This window comes from Dioscorea cayenensis, chromosome 5, assembly GCF_009730915.1.
Source record: "Dioscorea cayenensis subsp. rotundata cultivar TDr96_F1 chromosome 5, TDr96_F1_v2_PseudoChromosome.rev07_lg8_w22 25.fasta, whole genome shotgun sequence".
Lineage (NCBI taxonomy): Eukaryota > Viridiplantae > Streptophyta > Magnoliopsida > Dioscoreales > Dioscoreaceae > Dioscorea > Dioscorea cayenensis.
The window spans coordinates 32,080,292-32,097,745 of NC_052475.1; the positions used below are offsets into that span (position 1 = coordinate 32,080,292).

The following is a 17,454-nucleotide window of genomic DNA, read 5'->3' on the forward strand; positions in this document are numbered from 1 at the left end:
GAGTTTATCTCGAGGCGGATGAACGACTAGGAATTGAACTGATTCCTAGATAAATCAAGTGCGCATCTTGAAGAATATGAACGGTTATGATTAAATTCAGTGAATCGGGATACTTGATTTCATGTCTGATTTAAATCAACGGTTAGAAAGAGATCAGCCGTGCGGGAGATCAATGTATAGATTTATCAGATGGACTAAATACGAATATCTTGAATGTTTTAATCTTCTCAGATTGAAATTATTTTTGGGATATAATACAAGATCTTGAAATTCGGCTTCCATACCACATTTCAGGTCCAATTTATAGTAAGCAGTAAGCACTATTTAATCAGTTATAAATTCAAAATCCCGTCAGATGTTAGCTTTCAAATAAAAATAAAATAAAATTATATTATGCACTCTTTTCTCAAAGAAAAGCTTTATATATATATATATATATATATATGCATATAAATAAAAAACATTTCCAAACATAATGATGAAACAAATATTACATTGGATTGGATTGCTCAAGCACAAAAAGGCACATGAGGAATCCAATTGAACTGTTCTTGAATCTTAGTAAATGCTACAAAAGAACAAACGACCAAAATTTACTCCTCAAGAGCAAGTCAAGATTATATAAGATTAGATTGACAACAAAATAAACATTATAGATGAGATATTAATGCACAAAAAGAAACATGTTAATTTACAGATATTAAACATGCAGATTCTGCAGCAAGTCGAAACAACCAGTCCCCATCTTCATTGGTTGTCCCAAAGATACGCTCGCCGACGGGGCTTCCAAGTTATCAACTTCACCATGCAAGGCCGCCTGGACAATGAATTTCGTGGCTGTTTCAAAAGTCATTTTGCCAAATGGTGATGTGCAGAATTTATCCATTCCGAGCCTGTTCATCGATCGATACCAGCCCGGGAGGGTCATAAAATCAGCAATTAAGCTCAGGTGCCGGTGGTTGACATGTATGCCATAGGCACCAAACACACCCTTCACCTCATTAATGATTGTTGATTTAGCAGCCTCAATGCCGTATGTGGTAAGCATCGCATGAATGTCATTTGATTGTACTTGAGCAAGATTCAAATGTTCATTTAAGTTCCAAAAGACGGAGAAATTGACACCAGCCGTCTGCAAGGAGTATGGATCAGTGGGCTTTTTCCTTTCAATCACCGTGCATCGATCAATGTTCTTCACATCCTTCAACAGCACTTTCTTCGCCGCTTGCTGAGCAACCTAAAACAATAAAATAAAACAAAATAAAAGACCAATACACTATCTTGGGCATCTTAAAACATGTTTTTGGTCAATATGGGTATATCTTGCTTCTAACAATTTGCAAAGTCAGCAATTGTAAAGTTTGAAAGAAATTTGATTTTGAGGATACTTCAGAAGGAGAGAATAGTACCTCTGCCAATAAAATATGAGGGTCCTCCTCCTGAAAGACGATCAGCAATTCAAACTTCAACTTATGATACTTGGTTCTAATCACCCGTTTGGCCTCCCTATCTGGTCTTTGTCTAGTTTTCCTCTTCTCTGTCGATACATCTTCCACTGTCTCAGACACTGGTACTTCAAAGTTAGATGGGCTTCCCAAAGCTTCGAGGTCAGCCTCAGAGTTGAGAAGCTTGCCACCTGTGACATCATCCTCGTCGTCAGCATCAGAGTTAAGAGGCTTGCCTCCTGAGACATTGTCCTCGTCATCAGTATCAGAGTTGACAAGCTTGCCTCCAATGACATAATCCTCGTCCTCAGCCTCAGCTTGGTCATCTTCCAAACCAGATGCCGCCTCTTCGTCATGATCCTCTGATGCCCTTGGAGAGCTCACTTTTTCTGCATCATCCTCATATTCCATTTCATCACAGACCTGTCTTTTCCTCTTTTCAGCATCGGCGCCTTGATCCTCAGCAATTTCATCACCAGCATCACTTCCATCACCTGCATCATCATTGTCTTTCGTCTGTCCAGCTTTGCTCTCCGATTCATCAGCATCCTCCTGTTCATCATTGTTGCTCTCATCTTTCCGCGAAACATCACTGATGTCACCAATCTTGTACACCAAATCCAGGTGTCTGAAGATGGCAACCTCCAAAGCCTTAACAAATGAAACCCTCAATGTCTGCTCATAAGCATCTAATGTTACACCAAATTTAGTACGGTAATCATCAGAATGGAAAAGCTTCCTATTCAGAAGATCAGGATGATGAAGCTTCATTTTAAGCCTGTACATGATAGATGCCTTGTGATTATGAATGTAAAGCGGCACCGTGAAGACCTCCATATTTTCCACAATGTCAGCTACAGTGATCTTCCTCAATGTTGCCGCAAGATCTTCAGCATCTTCCCTGCAGCAACAAAAGAATATCATCACACGAGGCTGAAGATGTAATTAAGTATACAGCAAAATCACTCAATTGGAATAACTTTCCGAGCACGCACTTCTCTATGTGATGAAACAAGGGGCAAGTCATTATAGGAGTCCTAATATCCTCCTTGGCAGTCATTAAAATTTCTTGCAAGCGTGGTATTCCAAGTGTCACATTCATATCTCCTCGCCCGGCAAGATGGAAAGTGTTCAGTCTGGAGAACAGAAGAATGAACACCAAGTCAAATTGATGAACTAAATGATAGCATAAAAAGATGAGTTACACACTCAAGATGCAACAGTTAACTCTATCTTTAGAACATGATTAGCAGGAAAATATTGTGGCAATTCCTTATAACAACTATGCAACAAGAGAAAAGAATATCTTGTACCCGAAAAAAGGTCCCATAAGTGCAAGACTAATCTCTTGAAAGAACATTAAATTGACCTTTTCCTGATTTTAACGATTAGATTATTATCAGATCAGAAATAGCAAAACAAAATATTACACTTCACATATGATCTCAGTCCGTAATGTGATATGAGATGTTGGAATCTGTTATTCTCAACAGCACATCTACCAAAAGTTAACTTTATCATCAAAACATTGACATTATCCACATGACAAAAACCCAAGCATAAAAATGCATAAAATCAAGAGTAATTAGCATCTAAGCAATCAATTTTCAGAAGGGCATAATTTCATGAAACCGAAATATAGGAATACTATGCTAGTATAGAATTGCAGAAACTAGACTTTTCAAAGGAAATTCAAAGGGAAAAGTCTCACGTCATTTGTGTGGACGGCTCTCCAATAGATTGAGCAGCTACCACACCAACAGGCTCACCGGGATCAGCAAGACTGGAGAAGTACTTCACCTTTAACAACTTCAGCAACTCCTTCTTCTCAATTTTATGGAGCCCTTTCTTTGAGAGGTTATGAATAAAAGTTGTTGCCTTCTCCTTGAGTGCTTCAGGCAACTCCCTGATAAAAGCATTTGATTTGTACAAATCTTGATCGCTTGGCCTATCTAGAAGAATGCTCTTGTTCTGAAATAGTAGGTAGAGAAAAAATGAGAACATCTCTAGGAGGCAGAGATTGATAACAAGTAAAAAATAGGAGTTTGATGATTAGATTTTGGTCTTACAGAAGCAAGTACACCAAATTCAGTAAGAAAACTGGTTTTCAGAACATCAACTCCATCCTCCCCATACATGAATTGTACAACAGATCCGTCTGCATCACGCACAGTATAATCATAAGAGACTTTTAAGCACTCAAGATTCTTCACAAGACAGCGTTGCAAGTATCCACTTCGGGACGTTTTAATGGCTGTATCAACCAACCTGACGATAAACGGGCTATTTTAGACAAAATGTAGAAAATCTGGAACAATGCATCACTGCCAAAAGCAGCAGTTTTGTGCATCCTAGATGTCCAAGCACCAGACATGAAAAAAATGACTGAAGGAACAAAGTTGAAAACACATTCAGCATTATTACAATAACTCATCACTAGCATCAAGAATATGGGCATAGTAACCGTAATACATATTCAGCCAAAGGCAGATGTTGGTATGGGAATTCAGCACATCTACATGCAATAACCAAAGTACAAACAAATATTAATACACCCTAGCTCCATCCACAAATAATGATATTGCACTCTTTCCACAATAGCAGAGATTTTTATCTTTTAATCTTTTCTTTAGTTATTTTCCATCAGGAAACAGTAAGATGTTAGAGAGTTGCTTTATCAAAATTACTGCATTTACAATTCATAAGACTCAATCAAACGGTGAATGTTCAAACATGCAAAACAGATGCAAGAGCTCGGATACATCACAATCTTTTCATTCAGATCCTTGCTAACCAGAAGGCCATTTATAGGCATTCATCATAGCATATGCAAAAATCAGCATCCTCCGCTGTTGAAATTTATTATTCATAGAAGCAGGAACAAGGGAGACCATAGTTATTAATCTCAGCTTCTATAACTGGGTTTAGTGATCACTTCTACAAAGATTCAGTATAATGAGGTTCAAAAAAGGAACCATTCAGTATAAAGTGTGTTCAAGACCATAATCCAAAAAACTCAACATCACAATGGTATGAACTATGAAAAATTGAGATGACAAAAATCAACAGGCGCTCAAGCATATCTACAAGCAAAACAAAACTCTAAAATCAAGCCTATGCACCAGCAGAACCCAATTTATGATTGGCTAAATGCTGAAGAAATACTGATGTCAGCAGTTGAAACAACAATGTATTCGAATTAGTCTTTAAATTTTAAGAACGTTCAATAGACATTGGTGCTTGCAAGACTCGAAGTTTTCAAGAGACCTGAGATGAAAAGTTCCTCTCCAAGATAACAAATAAATGTAGCTGCTTAGGGATGTTCCGAAATTTCAGTTACTTGCTCAAGACCAAAACTAGTAATTCACGTTGTGCCGAGAAGCAAGCAGATTGCACTTGCAATGACATAGATGACTTTCCTAAGGACAACCAACAAGGAGACACTACCCAAGCCCTAGGACAGTTAACTACAGATCAGTCTGCCTTGAAAGAAACTAAAATAAACTTTTCAACAAACAACAGGAGCAACCTTTTTATTATCTACGAGAATCTTTGTGGGAATGCAAAATGATGGAGACTTCATTCCAAGGAAGAAGTCAGTAATTGCAAGTCTAAAGTTTGGCATGGCCAACAGCCCAGTTCAAGTTCAATTACATTAAACCAAAACAAATCAGATCTGAGTTTGGTTGAGAGTTCCAAAAACTGATTCAATCCAAACCAAACCTAACCGAAATGTTTAAAAATTTTATAATATGATAAAAAATAAAATAAAATAGAAAACAAAATTAAAACCCTAGACCAAACTACCACAACATCCCATTATCTCACCACTCTTAATATCGCTTTTCTCTTAATTGGATCTAAATCCTCAACAAATGCTGGCCAGCAGCCAACATCACTGTACCAGCAGCATGCACCATCTAAATTCCATCTCTATCTCGAGTTTGCAGTGGTTTTTTTTTTCTTTTTTCATAAAAACCTAATCTAGGGTTTCTTTCTGAACCCCTCTAGGAGCATTGATCTTAGTGAAGATGATGAGGTTGATGGTGAGATCAAACCATTAACATTGAGGGGCTGAGACGGGAGAAACAGGTGGGAATAAGGTTATAGAGTTAGGTCGAAGGACCAGAATAAGGTTAGAGATATGGATCGAAGATGTAAGGGGCTCGGAGAAGGAAGATTTGAGTGAAAAGATGAGGAGAGGAGTAAAGAAAAAATTAGCAACGTGAGGTTATTGACACAGCAAAGTACACCAAACTGATTTTGGGACAGTTCAGTTAGGTCTGTTAATCAATGCATTTCAGTTCGGCTTGATATTTTGTTAACAGAAATAGCTCAGTTCATGCCAAAATTTTACTTAAAACCAATCAAACCAAACCATGAAATCCCTGATTGGAACTAAACATTTCTTACCTAATAAAAGCTGGTCATTGCTATCCAACATGCAAGAGACTTCTTACACGGAAAAGAAAATTCAAATAAATAACTTCAGTTCCTCACTCCAAAAAAGAGTTTACAATTCCTAGGAAATTACTATAAGAGTGAAAATTCAACGTACCCCTCACGACCAGCCATGCAATGGAAATAATACTCTTGAGGACGGAGACCAGTCAAAAACCGATCACTGATAAAACCACCAGCTCTAGATGAAATATCCCAAGGAGGAAAGCAGGGTAATGTTTTCCCAGATACCATGCGAGGGACACGTTTTCCCTCTAATTCTTGTTGGCCTAATAAAGAAGATATCTGTGTCATATTGACCTACACAGTGGTTAAAAAAAAAGTCAGCAGCCTCTCTTCTGAAAGTGAATATGCTTCACTGCTATTAGAGTATATATCACTTCATGAAAAATTACATTTCAGTAAATAAGTTTAATTGAAGAAAATTAAGGACTAGCACATACATGCAGCAGTTAAGATAAATAAACATACACAAAGTCAAGAAATTAACACAGAATGACTAATAAATGTTGCACAATGTGATATTGTAAAGATTTATTCTTCTCCAACCATAATTGAACTCCCGAAATTTCATGACCACAAAATACATTTAAAAAAAATAATGAAAAAGGTGCACCAAATAAAGGAAAATCTAGGGGAAATATGAATAAAGCAAAAGTACTACAAAAAGAAGTCCAAAAATGAATCAAAGACATGAAAAAATTACTTAAAATAACCCTTGCAACGGAGGAACATCCCATCCCAAAGGAGCAATCCTTTGTTCAAGAGCAGGTTCCACATGATGGGGCTAAGGATTCTTCTGAAAATGGACTACATTTATTTTGCTCGAAATAAGAACAAGAAAAAAAAAATACAAAATAAAGGAGAAGCTTACCAAGCCACCTTTAGCACCAGTTACAGTCATGAGAGAGAGACAATTGGCTGGAAATGATTTTACCAGTCCAGTTGGAAACAAGGCATTATTAGCTTCAGATGTTATGGCATTCATTTTACTGGACATCATTCTATCCAAACGTGCTGTCTCAGGTTCTATGTTTGTTCGTATAACCTTCTCAATCTCCTTTTGCAGATCTGTAGAACCTGAATGAAAAAATGATTGCATGATGCTCCAAAAGTATTCCAGGAAATGTCAAACACCAAGAATAAATATTAGAAGCTGGGTACCAGGAACACTGAGTTTCTATATTTGAAATGAAGAAATGACTACCATATGTCATAAAGACTCAGCACTCAACATCAAACACACACACACACACACACACACACACATGAGTATTGCCGAATCTCATAAATGGATTCTTTAAACATGGCTCATTGAGGCTGAGTATCGGAACATTATTTAAGAACCTTGTATTAGGTAAGGTAATGAAAACCACAAATTGAAGATAGATACTGGCAAGGAAATATGATAGCTTAAAGAACATAAATAGAAGCCCAACAAATATCACAAATAATAGAATAAAAAGGCCTGTCGCATAACACAGCCCACTGAAAATCCAGAAAATTGACAAAAAACATACCTACAGAATTATTGTTAGTAAATTGCAAATGGACTTGTTCACTTTCCTTTTCACTAGTTTCAAGTATATCTTTCCTCCTCAAATCCAAATCTTCAGAAATTAAAAGGTCATCTACTCCACACGTGAATCCGTGAATCTGAAAAATGAATTGACATTCTCAACAAAATTTAATGTCACGTAGATAAAGGAAATCTGTATATCAACAAATTCTAATCTCAAAAAGAAAAAAGAAAAGTTCAAAATCAAACCTGAAGAAAGATAGTAAACAGACGACTGAACATTGAAAGCAAAATTCCAGCAGTATCAGCACCATAAAATTCATGGACTGTATGAACCAGACCATGCTTGCCAAACTGAGCTTTGTCAATCATTCCATGTATTAATTCATTGTTCAATATAAACAGCTTGTGTTCAGTAAGATCCTTTCCAAAATATTCTTTTGGGATTCTCCCATCTTTTTCAACAGTAAAAGGCTTCCTGCCTCTTGTGACATAGCTGAGGATTGAAGAAATGACCTATATAAATTTAGAAAATTTAGCAAAAAACAGGAGCACTCATTTTTATATATATAATTAGTAACTGAATTACTTTAGAAAATAGAAAATTTTTCAATGCCAATCAATAACATGTCCAAAGAATGAACCTGCTTTCCAGTCCACAAAGGTTTTGGCTTTAAAATGGCAGGAAAGAGGGGCTGAATCTCATTGCCGGAGCATAATACGGTAACCTTTTCCCCAAATTTACTAACTTGAGAACTGGAAGCAGCAATCGGCACACAGCAAGCATATAGCAGCTGATTGTACTCATCACGGGTAAGAAACATGTCCTTCCTTGTTAGAAGTACAGCGCTGATAATATGATCCTGAAAAGGCATATAAATAAAAAATTAGAATAATGAATAACAAGTCCAAGCCACAAAGCTCAAACATTTAGAAAACAACTCCTAAAAATATAATAAATGAATACAACTGGTAAGTTGAAATTCCTAACCTGAATCAAACCCCTGATGGGATCACCACTAGTAGGAACAATATATTGCTTGTTGGCATCTACAATCCCAAATGCCTCCGCACGCGACACTTCATCTTGAGGGAGATGAACATTCATTTCATCTCCATCAAAATCAGCATTATAAGTGCTGTCATGAGAGAATTTTAATGCAAAAGTAAAGTCATGGTAAGAGGAAAGCAATCGAAACCTGAGAAAATACAATAATAAACCTGCAATTTGCATAATGCATTCTAAATGTCTTTAACTCTGGCAATACACGAACAATATGAGCCATCATACTTGGCTTGTGCAGTGTGGGCTGCCAAATAAAAGAAAAATGAAACATTATAGGATATTATGCAAAAACTTATGCAAAGAGTATCACCTTTATTTAACAAAGGCGAAGGATCATAGTTAAAGAATAAAACTTCCTCGGATGATAATAGACAGTATTCCTCAAATGTTAACATCAGACAGATGTTGATAGTCTCATAATATGTCACCAACCATATTACCTATAAGAAAAATGGCAAGCAATACAAACAAACGGCATAGTAGGACTTCCATGTCCAATATATATCACTACACATCAATATTGCAACAAAAGATAAACAAAAGAACAGTTTAAATTGTTCAAAGAATAAATGACAGATTTGATACATGATATTGTCATACCTGCCTATTGACAAGGACAACATCACCATTGCGAAGGTGAACATTGACAATCTTTCCCTCAAAGTCAGTTTCTGGTCCCTTCCCTGTTTGTGCAGAAGCTCGTGAAGTCGGTAATTTTCGAGCAATTGCCATGCGATGATTTCTAGTAACTTGCAACTTGTACATCCTATCTTTGTCTTTGTAATGTGTCGCTCCAGGATGAAGATCAGCGCCATTTATAACAGCAGCCCTTAGTTCATCAACATTCCAAGGGGTTACTCTCTGCAAAATAACTTCTTTCCTCAGTTGCAAAAAATCAAAACTTTACATATTTATTAAATTAGGTGTTTGTTGAAAGAAGCTCCGCCAAATATTTTACATATATTTGCATTGCCTATACAAGGAATCAAAGAAACTCTTTTTCTTCAACAGTGTTTAACACATTACTTGCAAAATGAAGAAAATTCAAAGTTAAATTATTTCATTAGAATAACTTAATGATAAAAACAATCCATCATGTGCTCATAAGTCAAAACATAAAACCAAATTTTAACAGTAGCAGAACATGAAAAGAAAAAAATATTTAAAAAAAAAAACATTGCAAGACAAATGCATATAGTTGCAAGTGGCCCACAATTACAACGAAACAAGCATGATTATATATTTATAAAAATAGGTATTCAACTAATTTCTTACAAATAATAAAACTTCAAACCCTTATTACAGCACAAATAAAAGAAATATTCATTTTAATATAATTACATAAAAACTCAAACATATCAGATTTCAAAGCATTAAAACAAATGCATCTACTTGCAAGCACCACCCAATTACAAGCATAACACTTTAGTTGTCTGGTTCTAAGGCTGATGTCAGTGAACATACTAAGTCATTTGAAAGTTTATGGATATGTTCAGTGAAACAAATTCGACTCATCTAAAAGTGCAGAGAAAAATCAATCCCAACCCATTAAAAAACAAGTCATTAGATTTGTAGAGCTATGTGCATATCTTAGGAACAAGTTCATGCCAAAATGCCTAGCAAGCCTCAGGCCAGATTGCTTGAAGACGGAAACCCTCCAAAACGAACCGCCATGGTAAGATCCTATTCAAAATCAACCAACACCTTTTTACTTGATTTTAGAACCAGACCGAATGAGTTCTAGCCTCAGATTCAGAGCTGGAGCTCCTAAAAATTTGACTTGAATTAATGGCTTCTCAAGCATGTTAAGGTAGGTGCTCAGTCATTTTAAGCAGCTGATTTACAAGTTGCAAAGAAATCAATCCAAGAAACTGCACTGGTATAACCATGAGTATTTCAGGGAAAAAGAAAAAAAGAAAACACACACACACACAAACACACATTAAAACTAATAGGTTTGATAAGGTCAAAGAAAAATACCACAGGATAAGTCAATCTCAATGCAAAATTAGGAGGTATTCCTATCTCATTGACAGCCAAGTAGGGATCTGGTGATATAACAGTTCTACATGCATGATTAACCCTCTTTCCCATCATCTTTTGTCTCAAGATACCCGACTTTTTTTCCAAGAGTTGGCGTATACCACTAGTTTCTCTGTCAGATTTACCTACGAATATAGCAGACACAATATACAAGAGGTGAGAATGGCTTAGAAGAGTCACAAAAACCATGAGAGAACTGCATATAAAGACAGCAAATGAAAAATGTAAGAGTGAAGATGATAGCAGAAAACATTACAAAAAAGAAGTAAAAAGAAGATTATGAATGCATCATTGCAAATAGAAAATGACTCAACCTGGTCATGCTTGTTCAGGTAATAACAAGCCAATGAATCTATGTAGACACTAGCTTTTCTGATCTAAACAGAGATTTATGCACAGTATAGCAACTAAACATGCATTATCACTGATTGATCATCATGGGCACATACAATTCAGAAGGCTTGCACAGGAGCACAATCCTGATATTATGTTTGCACAGTGCCATTGTTTTTTGGTTTTATCAAATGGCCAAAAATGGACACAACAATGTAATATTAAGGATTGATGGTTGACCTTCAACTTGCAATGAATGATTTCAACCTATGTGTATGAATTGTGAAGTTGTTTTAAGCGATCATGAAAACTTCATCAAAGTAACAGGAAGACGATCAACCAGTAAAATATAGTAATTCTGCTATAGGTAAGAAGTAACAATTAAATAAGTTGATATCTTCTCAAAATTTAAATGACCAATATGACAAGAAAAGCTCCATGTTCATAGTCTCCATTTACAGCCCATAAAGAAAAATCAAAAATAACTTAAAGTGATTCTATAAGGTGGGACTCACCTAATGCCTTACTGCTATCAAACAAGACATTCACAGTTTGCTGGAGATCCATCCACTTCCTTACAATATTTGGATTATCAGGACTTTCTGCAATTAACTTGCATAATGTGATGTTGGCCTCCTGCACTTTAATTAATAAAACATTTTGTGGATGCTCCAACACCTAAAATCATGACATAGTATAACTTGGTTATTAATTCATACTCATAAAATTCTGTTGAAAACATAAAGACGATACCCATGATGAATTACAAAAAATATGACGAAGAAAAATAAAAAGTCCTTTGAAACCATTAAAAGAAAGTCAAATTGCACTAGAAATAAGATCCTATTCCCATAACATGATCAAATGGATAAACCCTTTCAGGCCATGTAAGAGAACCTAGAATTTGCTTCGACAATTATTTACTCTGTAGGAGCCTACGCACTTCTATTTAGACCTTATGGGTGTGGGTGTAACATCTACATGCTTTATTAGCGATCATTTACTTTAACAATGTTTTGGATTGAGAGCTTGGGAGGGAAAATAAAAGGGGGGCTTAAGGAGAGTTAGGATGAACCCTCCCCTTATTTGGATAAATGTTTTTACGAAAAAGGTAATTTTGACCCTCCAAAACCATTCAGAACCTTATTTTTTTGGCACCCCAAGTTAGAGTGCCAAGAGGAGAGAGAACATCTAAAACATTTAATAACTTTTAAAAAAATTATAATGCCCTCAATTTTTTAATTAATTACAAAACCTCACTGTATAACAAGAGCATAATTGATAAATCATATTATTATATATCTTTTCTTTTTCCATCCTTAATCAAACAACCTCTTTGTTTTCCTCACTAAAATTTGATTGTCCAAACAAATGTTCAACCCTTTGCATCCTTCCCCCTCCTTTTTTATCCTTTCCACTTTTTAGATCCAAGCACTATGTTAAAGACTCTATTGCTCCAACTTCAAACCCCTTGCGACAGAGGTGTGCCACCTTCTCAATCATGTGTATGCTTCTAAATCCATTTCTAAGAAAAACTATAGGTCTTATTTCTCCTAAGTTTCATTTGGACACAAACAAGATAGGTGATATCCACTCTTAATGTGACATGAGAAATGACAACCTAAAATATCACAAATCCATACAAAATGGTAACTAAGAATCAAAAATCAAAACTGCAAGAATCTCAGAAACACTTCAAATGCTACATATCATCAAAAGTATTTCAATCTGCCAACAAGCTGCCACAGCATACGAAGAGGTCAGCAAACAAAGCATCAGCACGTCATAAATCAGAATACTGCCACATACATCTAACAGCAAACAGAAGATAAACCACGAGAGATAATGAGATGCATCATCATAGAAAATAAGGTTAAAAATTCAGTATCCCAGCACATTGTGATAATAATTTGCTCACCTTGCCAGTACCATCCCCAGCAGGGGGGCGGAACTTGTTTGGAGGAACAAGAAGAGCCTTTAGCAAAAACATGGTGTGAGCCTTTTCTGATGATGAATTCAGGCCTCCCTCCTGAATGTCGCAAAGGAGCCTGCAAAATAACTTTTCCTTTTCCCACAAGGCTTCCAAAATAAACTCCACCTGGGGAAAATAAAAGAAAAGTCATGTTGAGACAAAACAATGCAGATTCTTAATGAAAGAAAAAATAGCTCTACTGGAAAGGACATTTAAGCATGTCATGGACCTCTGAAGGAAGTAAATGCTTTCGCCCAGAAGATTCAAATAGTTTTGCGAAATCTTGAGGCAGTAAGTCTTTTGATTTGAGCTTAGTGTTCCTTCGTTTCTTAGCAGGAACAGGCAATTCTTCATCAATAAGGGAAACTCCACCTTCTGAAAATGAATCCTCATCTTGTGTTTCTTGATCAAGAAGGCACTTTGGTTCATCAACTTCAGTGGATGCCAGACTAAGATTAGAGTCTATTATAAAATTTGCACGTATAGCTTCTTCACTGATGGTCTATTGAGCAAATACCAAAAAAGATGGTGTAAGATTTCTTCTTAAGTATAAAAATGAAATTTATCAATAGCGTAGCACAAGGGATGCTAAGTTGCTGACATGTTCAACCAAGATTTTTATAGCAATGCAACATAAAGGCAAAGACTAGGCAATCATTTCAACTAAGTGATTGCTGATTAAAACTTTACATTGGTTAACATCGAGCAAGAATATGAAGAAACAAAACCAATATGCTAATTTTAATTGTATGCCCAAGGCAACATATAGATTTAATGAATCTCATATGCAGGAGGCACATCTTTATCTATATGGAACTCGAACAACATAAAAGAGAAGTAGCATTTTGAACAACCAAAACAATGCTCCTAATACAAAACATGATACACAAGCTCAAGATCACAAAAGAAAGCTTGCATTTTCTAGGAGTGGAAGAAAACTAAAGTGAGGAATTTTATAGACAAATCATTTCTTTTCACAAAATATAATTTTATGCCTTACTGTCACATAAAAGCTAATCAGAATCCCTAAGCAAGTTACCAAAAATTTATATAAGAGAGGTCTAAAAATAAATGAAACTGTTGGAAATATAGCCCCACATCGGTTGTGTGATAGAAGTGTAATGGGTTTATATATAGGTAAGCTTATGTAGCACCCATATAGGGCCCACCAATACAAAATATACAATCCAACATAGTATCAGAGAAATATAGTGGAGCCCAATATATATATATATATATTAAAAAAAAGAACCTCTGTGACATAAGTAGTGTACAAATCCATGTGTGTAGGACCTCATGAGACACAAAGTAGTGTACAAGTTTTGGTAAAAACATACCTTTGATGTACAAGTTTGAGCAAGTTCAAACTAACAAAAAAAAAAACCTAGTTGAACTTGAGAGAGAGTGTTGAAAATATAGTCCCACATCGGTTGTGTGATAGAAGTGTAATGGGTTTATATATAGGTATAGGGGTTGAGCCACTAAGTCTTGAGATTTTTTGATGTAAGACCCCTAAACTTATGTAGCACCCATATAGGGCCCACTAGTACAAAATATAAAATCTAACAGAAACAAAGAAGAAGACACATGACAATTATTTTATTTCATTTTAATGAACTATACTTCCTTTTTCTAATACCATTGTCAGGGTAAACTAGGTACCAAGGCCACCTAGTGTTAGCTACTGAGATAATATTGAAAAAACCAACTACTCCAGAATCTAACAGTTGATTTCAAAAAACTACTTCTACAATTGGGTCTTAGCCAAAACCAGCTGGGGAACCTCCAAGCCATTTCTTTATATTTAGAACAAAAAACAGTCGCCAACAGATCCTTGTTTAGTACTAAAATTAAGGGCCAGCCACTTCCAACTCAACATATTAATCAATAACAAAGGTATTGAATAATAAAGGTTGTTTACCTTGTTAAACCATCCAAATATAGGACTAGTTATTGTTGGATTCCTTTTCTTGCAGTTCTGGCACCTCTTGGGGTTTTTAGCCAAGAATTTAGACAAGACCAGAAGAGCCTCTGACTGTTGAAGGGATGTCCATTTTTGTTGTGTCAGATTCTTTGAATCCATATCCAAGGCAGCAAGTTTCTTTTTGATTTCCTTTGCAGAAACTGGCTGCTCATCAAAGTTCTTAGCCACAATGGGGTTGCCCTTTATGATTAGCTGCAGTTGTAAAGCATATTTCTCAACCTGAACATGGCAAGAAGCATATTTACACATCAAGTTAACTAGGTAAATCTCTAAAAGAAATGATAAGAACTGTTAGGAGAAAAGAATTGTTGAAACAGGGTATATTATATAAATATATATATATACACATATATATATTTACCCTTTCTTCCTTGAACCTAAATCTATGGCAGTGGAAACAAGTGACTTGGAGCAACCCTTTCAGATTCGCAAAGAGTAACGGATGATACAGAGGTTTCCCAAAGTCAATATGACCATAATGACCAGGGCAACGAACAGAAAGCTGACCACAAGTTTTACAACTGCATAAAGTAGCATACAAGCCATTGTTCAAATGTCAAAAATCACAACCTCCAAATAATATTTTCAAGGTATCCAAATATACACTTATTTATTTCAATGCTTCTTGCGGGTTGTCCCATTAGAACCTAGACTTGTAATGTCAGCAAGTCCAATAGATAATGCAAGATAAAAAAATAAACACATGCATCGAGACAAAGCAAAATCATAAAAAAAAGGAACAGTTCACAAGAGAAAAAAACTATGGGTCAATATTCCCATTAGACCTATTAAGTTTAAATTACAAACCTCTACTTACATATTATTAAATAACATTTAAGTTAAAAACACACTGAATATCTAAAATTGAAGCAGCACACATGTGTTCAAGTTGCCACAAACCGCACAGATGGAAAATGAAAGTCATAATGATGTGAAACTCATACAATATTTTCCAAAATTTTGTGAGGTTCGAATTTCTAACTCACGAGTCAATCTTGTCAAGCGGACCCAATGCCGGATCATACAGTCCATCCACAATAGGAGCGTCTTTGGCATCAAAAAGATCCGGTTTTGTGATCTTTTTAACACTAATCCTTCTAACCTCCTCAGGTGTATAAAAAGTAAAGCGTACTGAATCCACAAAATCAGAGGATGCCTGCAATGGATGCAATCATCAAAACATCACACCAACGCAAATTCACTTCAAAAACAATTCAAGAAGCACAATCAACAAACGGTGCAGTAGCTAAACACAAAAGGACAAGTATTAAAGAAATTCTAGTTATTGAAAAAAATAAAAATATAGATTCCCCAATAAATCAAAACTAAATATGGACAAGAAAACGGATTGAATCAATTGAAAACCGAACAAATGATGTCTGTCATAAAGAAACCAAGAAACATTGAAACCTAGAACAACATACAGGAGAGGCCTCAGGGGTAGTGAAAGGTACCTCGTCGGATCTCCCGTCAGCCATGGCTGGAGCTCAGGGATCAATGAGAAGAAGGAGCTCCGGCGCGCTTGTGAGCTCTTGGGGTTTAGGGTTTTAGATTTGTACAAGTTGCAAAAAGACTAGGGTTTTGAATAATATGCATAAAAATATTTAAAATAACTTAATATAATATTTGCGCAAATACCCTTGGAAACTTCATATTTTCAGACTATAAAAAAAAATTTCTCATAAGTTCTGAAGTTAAATTTTTCAAGGAGGTCATTATGTTATGATCGATTTTCATTTTGATCATCGTATTTCAATTTATATCTTTTTGTTCATGATGTATTTATTTCTTTTCACCGGACGGTTACTCATGGATTTTCAGCTAATTTTAACTAAAGTAACATCCGGAGATGACACGTCAAATTATATAAGAGTGTTTTCATAAGGCTAACTGGACTGGACACATCAGCCATGTACCATGTCCTGAGAATATTAACAAACTAGAATGGTTAGGGTTATGAAAAAGAAATATTTTTATATAATATAAAGCGGCATCTCCGAGTTGCCACGTTAGTTAAAATTGAGTATAAATCTATACATGATTGCCCGATAAAATAAATTTACTAAAAATATACAAAATAAAATACAGTAATTAAAATAAAAATTGGTCATAATACAATGGCCTCCATAAAATTTACATTCGAATGAATCACTAGAGTTTTGAATAAAAAAACGCATAAAAGCAATATTAATATAATATTTGCACATACACCCTTGGAAACTTCATATTTGCAAACTATGAAAAAAAAATTCTCATAAGTTCCGAAAGAATCACCAGGGTATTGAATAAAAATGCATAAAACTATTAATATAATTTTTTGCAAATATACACTTAGAAACTTCATATTTTCAAACTATGAACAAAATTTTCTCATAAGTTCCGAATTAATCACTAATTTATTTATAGTGTGTTTTTATAAAAATAATATTTTTTTCATAAATTCCTAAAACGTCCTTTGGAAAGTTTGCTCCAAATTTTTTTTTTAAAAAAAAAATGGATAAACCGCATTCATTTTTGCTCCATATATTTGGCTTGTTAAAGTCAATATTTTGTTGAATTTTCTTTTCATATTTATTTTATTAAATAATTTTACAAAATAAATACTCAAAACAATGTGCACATATATATATA

The 17,454-nt window shown here is 35.2% G+C and overlaps 1 protein-coding gene across 1 annotated transcript; it reads right to left on the reverse strand.

The window, feature by feature from the left end:
- Positions 1–450: 450 nt before the first annotated feature.
- On the reverse strand, positions 451–16,403 carry LOC120260865 (DNA-directed RNA polymerase I subunit 1). Its single transcript, XM_039268439.1, has 21 exons — positions 16,278–16,403; positions 15,810–15,979; positions 15,185–15,344; positions 14,761–15,042; positions 13,069–13,341; positions 12,786–12,965; positions 11,383–11,545; positions 10,472–10,659; positions 9,092–9,352; positions 8,647–8,735; positions 8,417–8,564; positions 8,070–8,288; positions 7,675–7,941; positions 7,427–7,562; positions 6,781–6,986; positions 6,004–6,206; positions 3,515–3,713; positions 3,157–3,416; positions 2,441–2,581; positions 1,410–2,346; positions 451–1,237 (listed from the first exon to the last, which is right to left on the reverse strand). The coding sequence occupies exons 1-21, from the start codon at positions 16,299–16,301 to the stop codon at positions 701–703; spliced, it is 5,043 nt and encodes a 1,680-aa protein (XP_039124373.1). The 5' UTR covers positions 16,302–16,403; the 3' UTR covers positions 451–700.
- Positions 16,404–17,454: the final 1,051 nt, after the last annotated feature.

What these genes read in the sequence shown, in the direction of transcription:
- LOC120260865 (XM_039268439.1), bottom strand. Translation starts at nt 16,301, where the DNA reads ATGGCTGACGGGAGATCCGACGAG. An exon ending in AGCATTTACTTCCTTCAGAG is followed by an intron (nt 12,966 to 13,068) that starts GTCCATGACATG and finishes TATTTTCCCCAG; the next exon opens with GTGGAGTTTATTTTGGAAGC. An exon ending in CTCATATTTTATTGGCAGAG is followed by an intron (nt 1,238 to 1,409) that starts GTACTATTCTCT and finishes TTATTGTTTTAG; the next exon opens with GTTGCTCAGCAAGCGGCGAA.